This window comes from Scyliorhinus canicula, chromosome 9, assembly GCF_902713615.1.
Source record: "Scyliorhinus canicula chromosome 9, sScyCan1.1, whole genome shotgun sequence".
NCBI lineage: Eukaryota > Metazoa > Chordata > Chondrichthyes > Carcharhiniformes > Scyliorhinidae > Scyliorhinus > Scyliorhinus canicula.
Window position 1 is genome coordinate 114,370,953 of NC_052154.1, and position 14,294 is coordinate 114,385,246.

At 50.1% G+C, this 14,294-nt stretch overlaps 1 protein-coding gene across 1 annotated transcript in view; it reads left to right on the top strand.

The window, feature by feature from the left end:
• The window catches only part of creb3l1 (cAMP responsive element binding protein 3-like 1), a 204,975-nt gene extending 193,694 nt beyond the window's left edge, over positions 1 to 11,281 (top strand). The window contains exon 11 of the mRNA XM_038807429.1: positions 8,702 to 11,281. Within this exon, the coding sequence (XP_038663357.1) occupies positions 8,702 to 9,006 (305 nt within the window). The 3' untranslated portion in view covers positions 9,007 to 11,281. The remainder of the gene's footprint in view (positions 1 to 8,701) is intronic.
• The last annotated feature ends 3,013 nt before the right edge of the window (positions 11,282 to 14,294 follow it).

Below are 14,294 nucleotides of genomic sequence, written 5' to 3' on the forward strand. Positions count from 1 at the left end.
AAAAGTCCCACACTATCCAGCCTCTCCATATAACTCAACCCATCAAGTCCCGGTAGAATCCCAGTAAATCTTTTCTGCACTCTTCCTTTAATAGGGTAACCAGAACTGTGCACAATATTCCAAATGTGGTCTTACTAATGTCTTGTACAACTTATGTTCAACAAGATGTCCCAACCCCTGTATTCAATGTTCTGACCAATGAAACAAAGCATGCCGGATGCCTTCTTCCCCACCCTGTCCACCTGTGACTCCACTTTCAAGGAACTATGAACCTGCGCTCCTAGGTCTCTTTGTTTTGTAACTCTCCCCAACTCCCTACCATTAACTGAGTAGGTCCTGCCCCGATTCAAACTATCAAAATGCAATTCCTTACATTCATCTAAATTAAATTCCATTTGCCATTCATCGGCCCACTGGCCCAATTGGTCAAGATCCTGTTGCAATAACCTTCTTCACTATCCACTATGCCACCAATCTTGGTGTCATCTGCAAACTTACTAACCATGCTTTCTAAATTCTCATCCAAATCATTTATATACAACAAAGAACAGTGGACTCAGCATTGACCCCTGAGGTAAACTGACAGTCACAGGCCTCCAGTTTGAAAAACAACCCTCCACAACCACTCTTTGGCTTCTGTCGTCAAGCCAACTTTGTATCCAATTGGCTACCTCATCCCGGATCCCGTGTGATTTAACATTATGCAACAACCTACCATGCGGTACCTTGTCAAAGGCCTTGCTAAAGTCCATGTAGACAACGTCAACTGCACTGAACTCATCTACCTTCTTGGTTACCCCTTCAAAAAGCTCAATCAAATTTGTGAGACCTGATTTTCCACTCGCAAAACCATGCAGACTGTCCATAATCAGTCTTTGCCTCTCTGAATGCCTATAGATCCTGGGCGGAATTCTCTGATAATGGGGCTATGTCCTCACGCCTGAGAGTAAACAGGCGCGAATCACTCTCCTACCTGAGGGGGATAGCAGGACCCCAGAGTAGACCTCCCAGCTCTGGCTGCCGATATAGTGCCCTGCACTTCCAGCCGGGGATCCGCGCATGCGTGCAGCGGCGGCCCCGCACAACATGGCGGACCCACAGAGCAGACCGGTCCCAACAATATAGCCCCCCCCCCCCTCCAGATCGCGTGCGCCCGCCGATTGCTGACTCCCAATCGCCAGCTTGGCCATCCTGGAGGAACCTCCTCCTCCCCCCCCCCCCCCCCCCAGGTGACTGATCCCATTGCCCCCACCAGGGCGGCAGCACCCCCCCCCCCAGGTGACTGATCCCATTGCCCCCACCAGGGCGGCAGCAGACTGAGTCCGCAGCCACCACTCCGAGTGTCCGCCGGATGGAACCATGAGTGAACCGCACCGGTGGGAACTTGGCCAGCTGCCGGCGGAGAATCGCTGCGGGGGCCACTTTCAATGGCCCCTGACCAATGGCACATTGACCGAGCGCACGCGATTGCCGGCAATCCTCCAGTCCCCGGAGAATCGCGGGAGTGGCATCAGACCCAATCGTGGGTCCTGAACAACCAGAGGAAACCTACACAAACACGGGAGAATGTGCAGACTCCGCACAGACAGTGACCTAAGGTGGGAATCGAACCCAGGTCCCTGGCACTATGAAGCAACAGTGCTAACCATTGTGCTACCGTGCCACTACCCTCCCTGTGTTTTATTTCTCTTAGGCTCACTCACTGGACCCATTCACTGAGTTTTCCACAATCTTTGTACTCTATACTGTGGCCATATTTGATTTTTGACTTTGGTTTCTTGGCCTTTCACTTTTCCCCTTACTACCTTCTGTTTCTGTCCCCACCTTACTTCCCTCCGACTTCCTGCATCAGTTCCCACCCCCCTGCCACATTAGTTTTAACCCTCCCCAACACCACCAGCAAACACCCTGATGCACCATCAATGGGACTCGAGTCGAGAAGTAGTTCCAAACAACAGGCTTTAATACACTAGATGTGTGCCCGGCAGTAGACGTACAGAGAAAGGCCGACTGCCAGCCGGTACGGGTTCTTATACCCCGCCTCGTAGGCGGAGCTACCAAGCTCTCAGCCAATCGGTGGGTAGTCACATGACTAGCCTCAGCCAATTGGCAGAGAGGCACATGACTTGCCTGGGCCAATGGGCAGCGAGTCTTCTGCACCAATGGCGGGATGGTTCTAAGGTACCGTAATCTCCCTAGTCATACTACAACACACCCCCACTAGGACATTGGTTGCAGTCCTGCCCAGATGCAGACTGTCCGGTTTGAACTGGTCCCACCTCACGCAGGAGCAGACTCTGCCACCCTTTTGCCTGTCATCCTGCACAGCAGAGCCAGCCACAATGTCATGCACTTGGCTGCTGCCACCTTCCCCTGGTGAGCCATCTTCTCCAACAGTATCCAAAACGGTATATCCGTTTTGGAGGGAGATGGCCACACGGGACCCCTGCACTGCCTTCCTGCTCTTCCTCTATCTGGTGGTCACCCATTTCCAATCTCCCTCAGCAATGTGACCAACTCACTATCCACGTGCAAGTGCTATCCACGACTTCCTCAGCATCGTGGATGCTTCAAAGTGAATCCATCCGCAGCTCTGACTGGTCATGGGCAAACCCTCTGGTCGTGCACTTGCTTAACCTACTGCTGAGGTGAGCTTGGAATGACTCACACACCAGTTTAAAATCGTAAGTAATCACCCCTATTGAGGCCCTAATCAGGCTTCAATTGATTGACAGATAACTGCCTCTTATTGAACTGGGTCAATTGCTTATTTCCCTTTAAACCAGACCACTGAATTATTAAAGAGACACTTACCAATAGTTACCCACTCCAAAATCTCAATAACCTCACCCAGGCTGAAATCTCACTCCGGCCCGACTGGTCGTGCGCAAGTTCTCTGGCTGTCTCTTCTGGCTTCTGATTTGAGAACCTGCATTTGTTGTGACCCAGTTGAAAAATCTATGTCCTGTTCTCTAGTCTCCCAGTGAAAGAAACAGGCACTGCCCATGTACGAGCCCCCTTCTCATAGCCACGGGCACCAGGTAAATATTGGCATCGCAATTTCAAAACCAGGGGCACACGCACCCGGATAATTGAAAGAGATGTTTAGCAGGCCTCTGAGACTACCTCAACCATTCTAAACTATCACCTATCAAAACTGTGTTTAGAATAAACTGCTCTAACCCCAGAATTAGACCATGTTTGGATTCGTGCTACTTTAAGTATTGTCTAAATCTTGAGGATCTCCAGTAATGCTAGCTCCCCGAGATTCAGCAACATTTGTGCTGATTCAGCAGTTTCTGGGTCTGGGGATTTGAATTCCAAAAGTTTTTTTTTGGAAATGTTTTTTATTGAGTTTTCATATTTTATATCATGTTTATAGGCATTTATTTACAATTTGGTTTTGGGCCTTAGCTTGCCATCAGACTGTCGCTTGCGGCTTTGCCCTTCCTTTTTTTTGGAATAATTTTTCTTCAAGTTTTCAACAACAAATTTTATCACAACAGAGAAAAACAGTAACCCCTCCCCTCCAATACAAAAACAATAAATTAACAAGAAAAAGAAATAAGCATAAAACCATGAGAACAAAACCCCCATAACGAACCCGTAGCTACCCCCCCCCCCCCCCCCCCCCCCCCCCCGGCTACCTTCCCCCGATTCCCGTCCATTTTCCCCTGATTCTTGGCCACCCGACTATTCTTCCAACAAATTACAAATTATTAGAAAAAAAACACGCAAAAATTAACATGTATATTTACAGGCAAGCATCTTTATAATAACAACTGTGTGCCACCCCCTTTTACCGGCATACATATTTTACATTCCCCAATGTGGGGGTGAGGGTGGAGCCATGCCCGATAGTGGCGGTCTTCGGGGTTTCAGACCAGCCAGATCTATTCCTGGGGAGGAGGGCGGACGCCCTTGCCTTTGCCTCCCTGATCGCCCGCCGTAGAATCCTGTTTGGCTGGCGGTCAGCAGCACCACCCAGAACTGCAGACTGGCTGTCCGACCTCTCGGAATCTCTCCAAATGGAGAAAATCAAATTCGCCATCCGAGGGTCAGACGACGGCTTCCACAGAACGTGGGAGCCATTCATGCAATTGTTCCGGGACCTGTTTGTGGGTCTGGAGATTTGATGATGCCTGCTCCTTCAGAACACGTGGTAACATCAGCAAAGTGACAGCCTGGGCTGCTACCCAGCTGGTCAAACAAGCTGCTCAGTCGGAAATCCACACTCTGTAAGGATTTTACAATTCCCTGCAGCTCAGATACTTTCACTAGCTTGGCCAAAATAAAATGTTCCCTCACTATTTTCCAGCCCCATGCCCGCAACCCCCCCCCTCCAAGGAAATGACACCAAAGCAATGAAATGAAGGACCAATCATTAGCACGCTAGGAGACAGTGGAGTTGCCCCAGTAACAGGACAGGCCTTTACCAAATATATTTCCATGGGATCAGAAAATGCTGGAAATATTCAGCTGGTCAGGCGATATCTGGAGAGAGAGAAAGCGCATTAACATTTCACCTTTATTAGAACCTGCACTTTGGGCCCGATCAAACAGCCCCGTCCAGCCCGACTCAGGATGCGACGAGGCCGTTAAGTCTCGCGAGAGACGTCTCGCAGGGTTTACGACACTCGGGACTCCTCGTGCGATCTATCGAGATCTCGCCGTCTATACCTGCTCTTACCCGCCGGAACCTCAGTGTGGATGCAGCTGGGGGCGCCCTGGTGGGGGGGTAGGGGGTGTCCGACCCTGGGGGAGGGGGCCGTTGTGGCCTGGCCCATGATTGGGGCCTACCGATAGGCGGGCTGGGGGCTTATTTTGTTCTGCGCCGGCCCCTGTAGCCCTACGCCATGTTGCGTCGGGGCCGGCGCGGAGAAGGGAGCCACTGTGCATGTGCGCATTGGCGCCGCCCCACTACGCATGCTCAGACCCGCGGTGCCCATCTGACACTGGGGATCAGCAGCTGGAATGGCGTGGGTCACTCCAGTGCTATGCTGGCCCCCTGTAGGGATCAGAATTGCTGCTCCTGAGGCCATGTTGATGCCATCGAAAAAGACGACGGCGTTTCCGACGGCGTCAACACTTAGCCTCAGGATCAGAGAATCCCACCCCTTGGAACTGCCAGCCTGGCACCTTGGCACAGCCAGATTAACACTTCCACTCAGGTACTCTGACAGCACCAACTTTCGTGGCACTGCCGGGCTGGCTGGGGCACTGCCAGGGTGGTTCTCGGTACTGTAGGTGCTGAGAAACTCCCTGCTAAATGCGCACAAAATGGGACTCTTCTTTCCCCCGTTAAATTGCACCTTTGTTTTCATGCTTTTATTCAGAGGCTGCCTTGACCACGGAGAGTTTCCAGCATTTTCTGTTTATTTTTAAAATTCCAGCATCCAATAGGATTTTTGCTGATGTTTTTACAACAACAGGATGGGGTGGAATTTTCAAATTTCTACCACTTTGCTGTCCTGCGGGAATGTGCTGTGTGCTATAGTTGGCCAGCTCGTTTCCTACATCACCACTGTGACCACATAACATTGGCTGGTAAATGCTTTGGGATGTCCTACAGTAGCAAATGCCTTTTCCCTTTTGAAACCTCTCTTGCACAGGGATATATTGGCCCTTTCTATAGTCAGAGTAGCACACTGCCATCTAATGGAAATTATTGCTCAGTCCATGCATTAATTTATAATGCTGCAAACCCGTATTGTGGAAGTAGAGGTAGAAGGCGTCTTGCACTTGCTCAGAAGTTGCACCCTCTGCTTTCTTAATAGAGGAGTTGATTCATTGTTAATCGGTGGGTTAATATTTCTCCTAAAGCTGCAGGGACAGGAATGTCAGAGGCATGTCATAGAATCACAGAATGGAGCAGTACAGAAGGAGGACATTCAGTCCATCATTGCCTGTTTGGTAGAACTCTCCAACTAATCCCCTTCCGCTAGACCAGTGGTGGGCAACATGCGGCCGGGAGCCACATGCAGCCCATCTGGGTTGTGAATGCGGCCCAGGAGACATTTTGTTGACCGTTGCCCATGCGCAGGGTTGCCACATACTGCCTATTTCCCTCTGTGTAGTTTTTTTCCTACCGGTCTGACTGAAGTGATAGGCATGTAAAACAACGGCAAGTGAAGTGAGGTGTGTGCTGATTGTGACTACATTGACTGTGAGAGACGTGCCTCTATGTCCCTCTGTGTCCAAAGTGTAAATATGTATTTTGTTTTTACCATTTGAAGTTAATGATAGTTCTATTAATATATAAATGATTAGGCATTTCTTATAACTCATTCTGAAGTATTTGGCATGTATTAAATGTATTTAATATTATTCATGGGGGTCATAGTTAGTGAACAAACCTGATTTCAATCTGCGGCCCACTGAGATGAAGGAGGATTTGGATTTGATTTATTGTCGCGTGTACCCTGGTATAGTGAAAAGTATTGGGAGGTATTCCCCCCCCCCCCCCCCCCCCAACGCCGGGTGGGAGAATCGCCGGGGCACTGCACGAATCACGCCACGCCGCCCCGACCCCTGCACGCTTTTCTCTCACCCTCCCAAAACCAGCGCTGCGCGAATCGTGCCGGGCCGCTCAAAGAATTGCCGCAAGCGGCAAGCAGCCATGATGGGCCGAGCCCGGCCGCTCCGACACGCTGCCAGCGGGAACTCTGCAGGAACGCTCAGGGGCGGCCTGTGGAGGGGGGCTCCTTCACCGGGGGGGGGGGGGGGGGGGGGGGGGGGCTCCGAAGGGGTCTGGCCCGCAATTGGTTCCCACCGATCGGCGGGCCGGTCTCTCCCTCCCCAGGCCTACATTCCGCCGTGGCCGGCCCCTGAACACCCACGCCATATTGCGTTGGGGCCGGCTTGCGTAAGAAGTTCCCTGCGCATGCGCAGGATGGCGCGGCCCAACTGCGCATGCGCAGGATTGAGCTGCCCCAACTGTGCATGCGCGGATTGGATTTGCCAGAATTTTCTGTTTAGCTTCAAACCTTCTCTGTACTAGATTCCCCCATCACTGCATCTGGGGATTGTGCCATTTTAGTTGGGGATGATTTGCAACAGTCAGTGGGGTGTGAAACAGCTTTAATGGAGAACTGGTCAACAACTCACGATCGTTCCCGTCTGCTCGAAGCAAAACATTTCAGGAATGATCATTGAATAATGATCAGGAGAAATAAATAAAGCAAAAAGAAAACTTGCAATCAGAGAGACCTCTCATGATCTCAGGAGGTCTGTATCCTAACTCCAATTTTCCCGGTTCCAAATTCCTTAATGAAATGAAATGAAAATGAAAATCGCTTATTGTCACGAGTAGGCTTCAATGAAGTTACTGTGAAAAGCCCCTAGTCACCACATTCCGGCGCCTGTCCGGGGAGCCTGGTACGGGAATCTTAACAATCTTATCTGAAAAGAGCTGCAGGATCAAGGATAATAAATGGAGTTGAGATGCAAATCAGCGATCATCTTACTGAGCGACAGAACATTCTTGGGGGGCTGAATGTCCTCCTCCCATTCATATGTTCCGCAGCATTGTATAATCAGTGAAGTAATTCAAGCTGTAGTCATTGAAAAACGTCTTTTCACTGGAAGGAACATTACTATAACAATGAGGAGTATCCTCTTAGTTGCTTTAGCTCCAGAAACAACTATTTGACTCACTGCTAAACTGAGAAGATCCTAGAGACTAGGAGAGGAAGATGTGTCTGATTCTTCCCTGACCAGCACAAGGGGCGATTTGTAACCTTACAGCTGTCCTGGGCAGAACTGGTCATTCGAACACACCTTTTGGGGAATGAATGTAGGCACTTCCAAGTAGTGTTCCACAACTCACAGCCTCTACACATCAGGCTGTGGTTGATTTTCAATTTGAAATTGGTTCCAATTAGGGTGGAAAGGTGGCACAGTGGGTTAGCACTGCCAGGGACCAGGGTTCAATTCTGGCCTTGGGTGAATGTCTGTGTGGAGTTTGCACGTTGTCTGCGTGGATTTCCTCTGGGTGCTCGGTTTCCTTGGTGGGGTTCTGGGGACAGGGCGGCGGAGTGGGCTTCGGTAAGGTGGTCTTTCAGAGGGTTTGTGCAGACTCAATGGGCTGAGCGGTCTCCTATTCTGTCAGGATTCTATGGTCGTTGTTCTATGAAGATGTCTATCAGGAAAGGTTGAATAGGTTGGGCCTATTCTCAGTGGAGTTTAGAACAATGCCTTGTTGAAACATGTAAGGTTCTGATGGTGCTTGACAGGGCGGATGCTAAGAGGATGTTCCACCTTGTGGGAAAAGCAATAGGGGCACAGTTTCAAAATAAGGGCCTCGCATTTAACGGGAGGAATTTATTCTCTCTATGGGTCATTAATATTTGAATTCTCTACACCATAGAGCAGTGGAGGCTGGGTCACTGAATATATTCAAAGCTGAGTTAGTCGGATTTTCGATCTTCAAGGGAGTCAAAGGGATAAGCAGAAAAGTGGAGTTAAGGCCACAATCAGACAAGTCGTAATCTTACTGAATGGTGGAGCTGCTTGAGGGGCTGAATGGCCTACTCCTGCTTGTATTTCTTACAGCCTATTTCACACAGATCTGGATTGTGGAATCTGTTTGGACTCCTGTACCGGGGGCAGGGGAAGGAGGTGGGGGAATAGTTTTTCTCTCTCTAACTGTCCCACCAGATTGTTCTGTGTCCTCACCACATCTCCTGTTTATTTTGCGTAGTTCGCTCCAGGAGCTTGCTGTTTTATGACGAGGGCTCATCCCTGGAGGATCGCTACTCTGCCTTCTTCCCAGTGGAGAGCGCGGATAAGTGGGAGCTGGCGTCCAGAGATACAAGAGAGGAGAAGAGGTCGCATGACAGATCAAATGATTACATCTCCTGGTCGCAAGAGGCGTCCAAATACCTAAACAATGCCCACGTGCAGGTGATCGACTCCAATAAGACTGACCACAGGAAATTTGTTCAGGAGAAAGTGCATCATGAGAGATGGGCATCGACAACTGTAATCGCAGCAAAATCTTTGTAACTGGACTGCACCTTTAAATAACCCTTTGGTAGAGATCCTTTTATTTTGCAAGCCTAAAATGTTTGGTGTTTTTGCGTGTGTGTGTGTATCTGTGTCAGAATGTGTATGTGTGTATATGTGTGTGCGTGTGTGTACATGTTCGTGTGTGTATGTAAGTGTGCCTGTGCACAAATGTTCGCATTAGAATCTGTATTTGTTGCAGTTCTTACCACAGTCTGCACTGATCTGCCCATGCCCTTTTCTATTTTCATTGTCCCCATCCCGGTTCTCACCACGTTAATTGCTACACTCACTACACTCTTCGTTATCTTTACCATGTCCCTTACTGTTCTCTGTATTGTTTGCTATTGGCACTGAATTCCTTTCATGTTTCTCACCCCATTCTTTGCTATTCTCAATCTGTCCCTCAACATTCTGATGTACCATCAATTGGACGCGAGACACGATGAAGATCCAAACTGTGGCTTTAATCAGCTAGTTGTTAGCCCGGTGGTCGACTACAGAGAAAGGCCGACCGCCGGGAACTCTGGGTACTTATACCCCACCTCGGAGGCGGGGTCTACTTGCCTCTCGACCAATTGGTGAGTAGTCACATGACTAGCCCCAGCCAATCAGACGAGAGGCACATGACCAGCCAGAGCCAATGGGAAACCAGTGCTCTGCACCAATGGCAGTGCTCCCATTCATACCACCACACATTCTAATTTTTCTTTGCCATTAGTATTGCTTTTCTCACTGTTTTCAACCCATTTCTCACTATTAACGTTGCATTCCTCACAAACCTGACTGCGTTTCTCACTAGTCTATCCCTGTTCCTCATTACTTACACTTGCGTTCCTCGCTATTCTCAATGCATTCCTTACTAATTCTCAGAGTTCCTCACTATTCTCACCACATTTCTCACTATCCTCACTGAGTTCCTCACTATTCACAAAGCATTCCTCACTAATTCCCACCGAGTTCTTCATTATTCTCACCGGGTTTCTACTAAGTTTCTCACAATCCCCACCGTATTCATCACTATTCTCAATGCATTCCTCACCAATTCTCGCTGCAGACCTCATTATTCTCACTGAGGTCCTCACTATTATCACCAAATTCCTCACTATTCTCACCAAGTTCCTCACTATTCTCGCTGAGGGTGGAATTCTCCCATTTTGAGATGAAGTGCAGTGACGGATGGCTCCAGTGGTGCCTGTCCCACCAACCTGAATACCCGGATCCTGCGCAGTTTCTGCATTTGGAACCTCATTCATTATGCACACATGGGTTCCCCTTTGACTCGCCTATGGGGGGACCGACTGCTGATTTGTCCGCCCGCCCTCAGCTGACGGGTTTGAAGATCCCTGCGCCATGTTTAAACACCAGTCCAGCGCAATCATATCACTCTCCCCAGCCCACCTGTCTACATCAGACCATGCAGGGTGTCATGAACCAGAGGGAAAATGGCAGCAGCCTCAAAAAGAAGTCTGTTCCTCGATTCAACAACTGTCCCCCTGAGTTCATCACCTGCGAGGTGCCCATGCCCCATTGGGACCTCTACCCACCTCATCTGGAGTCTTCATCCATCCCCTTCCAGTAACCAATGTGGTATCCCCTTGACGTCTTTGTGAACTTTTTGTGCTGCCTTGATGGAGTTCAGCTGCCCTCCCCATGGTCTTCCCTCTGCCTTCCATTGTTTGTCTTCTCCATTCACCTCCTCACCCTTCTACGTGCCAATTCTTCATGAGCATTCCACCCCCCCCCCCCCCTCATTATTCTCACCACATTCCTCGCTATTCTCATCAAATTCCTCACTATTCTCACTGGGCTCCTCATTATCCTCACTGAATTCCTCACTATTCATGCTGTTGATGGTTGGGTTTGGGGTTCTGGATGCTTCCTCAACATCTGTATGATGTGATCTATACTTGCACATGTGAGGTGGCAGGTAACTCACAAGAGGCAGCTGTGTAAGTGAGTAAGATGATCTCAAATGGAGATGAGAAAAAAAAATCACATCATGCAAATATTAATGAAGCATCCCACTAATGACAATGGTGTTGCGGTTTTCATCACCAAACAAAGATAATTGTGATTTTTTTTTAAATGGAGATAAGCTAGGCACTGATGTGTGTGCAGGGCTAACACCGTTTCCTGCTGTATTTGGAAGTGTATTTTAATATACCCTCTACAAAGCAACTGTCATGTAAGATAATGGAGAGTGTGGGAACAATATCCAGCTAACATGTTATAGCAGCTATTTAGAAATTAAATGCTTCTTGTTGCATTCAAACAGTTGTGTGGAGCTGTTGTACTTATTTCCTTGCTAAGTTCTAACAAACCCAGCACATGAGCAGATTGAAACAACCGAGGTAGGGTGGCATGGAAGGGGTCACAATCTGGCTATATCAGGATATCTCCCAAGTGCTCCTATGAATGCTCCTGCAACACAATGCTATCTGTGCTCCGATAAACCCCTCCCTCCACCCCACGACTCCTTTGTTACTCCGATTGTATCTCAAAGAACCTGTGGGAGCCAGGCCATCGTGATTAAAATATGTTAGAGTCCATTTTAAAGGATGTAACAGCAGATCATTTAGAAATATATAATTAAGCAGAGTCAGCGTGGCTTCATGAAGGGAAACCATGTCTGACCAATTTATTAGAATTCAATGAGGAGGTGACAAGTAGGATAGATAAAGGGGAACCAGTAGATGTAATATACTTGGATTTCCAAAAAGCATTCAACAAGGTACCGCACAAAAGGCTACTTAAAATGATGAGAGCCCACGGTATTGAGGGTAGTACATTAGCATGGGTAGAGGATTGGCTAACTAATACAAGACAGAGAGTTAAGATAAGAGGAGCATTTTCAGGATGGCAGCCTATACCTAAGTGGAGTGCCACAGAGATCAATGCTGGAGCCATAATTATTGACAATATATATATATATTTTTGATAAACAATTTTATTAAGACATTTTGGCACAATAAATAACAATAATATAAAACAGTGTGCAAAAAACAGTCATTATAGCGCAAGAAATCCAGCTCCCCTCCCACAAGGACCAGCCTAACTACCCCCCCCTAACCTACGTTACCCTAACCCCCCTCCCACCCAACCCCCACTGCTGACGATTAATTTTCTGCAAAGAAGTCGATAACTGGTTGCCAGCTCCGGGCGAACCCTGACAGCGACCCTCTCAAAGCGAACTTAATCTTCAGACCAAGAAAGTTTGCCGTATCTGATAGCCAGGCCTCCGACTTCGGGGGCTTTGAGTCCCTCCATGCCAGCAGAATTCGTCGCCGGGCTACCAGGGAAGCAAAGGCCAAAACATCAGCCTCTCTCTCCCCCTGGACTCCCGGGTCCTCCGAAACCCCCAAAATTGCCACCTCTGGACTCATCACCACCCCTGTTTTCAGTACCCGGGACATAACATCCACGAACCCCTACGAGTACCCCCTAAGTTTTGGACATGCCCAAAACATGTGGACATGGTTCGCCGGCCCTCCCGAACATCTGGCGCACCTGTCCTCCAATCCAAAAAATGTACTCATCCGGGCCACTGTCATGTGGGCCCGGTGGACGACCTTAAATTGAATCAGGCTAAGCCTGGCGCATGTTGCGGTCGCGTTTACCCTGCTTAACCTCCGAGCTCCTCTTCCCACTTAAGCTTCAGCTCCTCGGTCTGTGACTCCTCCGCTCCCATAAGTTCTTTATATATATCCGAGACAGTTGGGGAGACGGGACGGGGGGGAGCGGGTTGATTATGCGGGTCTTTCTCGGGGGTTTTAAGGGGATCTTTCACGGGCGCAGATGGGGTGAACCGGGAGGAGTCGGAATGTGGCAGGAGCAGCCGGGTCAGCGGAGACCAGCTGACTCTCGGGAGTACGATGTGGGGTACATCGCGGCTAGGAGGGGTCCTAGCCAGGGGGGGGGGGGGGGGGGGGGGACTGGGGGGGGACACCGGGTTGCTGCTAGAAAGACCAGGGACGAGAAGGGGAGAGCCGGGGGGGGGTGGGGGGGGGGGGGGCCATCGCTATGGGAAGCGGGTCAGAAAAGAAGGGATGACCCGGGGCGAGCAAGGGACAAGACATGGCTAATCGACAGGGAGTAGGGACGGGTCGCTCTGCGACCCGATTGATCACGTGGAACGTAAGGGGGCTGAATGGGCCGGTCAAAAGATCAAGGGTCTTCTCACACCTGAAGGGACTGAAGGCTGATGTAGCAATGCTGCAGGAGACTCATTTGAGGGTAGCAGATCAGGTCCGCCTGAGAAGGGGGTGGGTGGGACAGGTGTTCCACTCAGGCTTGGATATCAAGAACCGGGGGGTGGCGATTTTGGTGGGAAAGAGAGTGTCGTTTGTGGCGGCAGAGGTGGTGGCAGACAAGGAGGGCAGGTACGTGATGGTGAGGGGTAGGCTGCAGGGAGAGAGTGTGGTACTGGTAAATGTGTATGCCCCGAACTGGGACGACGCGGGTTTTATGAGGCGCCTGCTGGGCCTCATCCCGGGACTGGAGGCAGGGGGCCTGATCATGGGAGGGGACTTTAATACGGTGTTAGACCCTGGGCTGGATAGATCGAGTTCCAGGACGAATAGGAGGCCGGCAGCGGCAGAGGTGTTAAGGGGGTTCATGGAGCAGATGGGAGGGGTAGACCCATGGAGATTTGGTAGGCCTAGGGCGAGGGAGTATTCTTTTTTCTCCCACGTCCACAGAGTGTACTCTAGGATCGATTTTTTCGTATTGAACAGGGGGCTGATACCGAGAGTGCAGGACACGGAGTACTCGGCCATTGCGATATCGGACCATGCACCACATTGGGTGGACGTGGACATGGGGGAGGCGCGGGACCAACGCCCGTTGTGGCGCCTGGATGTAGGGCTGTTGGCGGACGAAGAGGTGTGCAGAAGGGTGAGAACGGGCATTGAGAACTATCTGGGTACGAATGACACAGGTGAGGTGCAGGTGGGGACGGTCTGGGAGGCCTTGAAAGCAGTGATTAGAGGAGAGCTGATCTCCATAAGGGCACACAGAGAGAGGAAGGAGAGGCAGGAAAGGGAGAGGCTGGTGGGGGAGCTCCTAGAAGTAGATAGGAAATATGCGGCGGCGCCAGAGGAGGGGCTATTAAGGGAGCGGCGTAGCTTGCAGGCCAGGTTCGACCTACTGACCACTAGGAAGGCGGAAATGCAGTGGAGAAGGGCGCAGGGTGCGGCGTATGAGTACGGGGAAAAGGCGAGCAGGATGCTGGCACACCAGCTTCGTAAGCGAGATGCAGCCAGAGAGATTGGGGGGAGTGAGAGAGA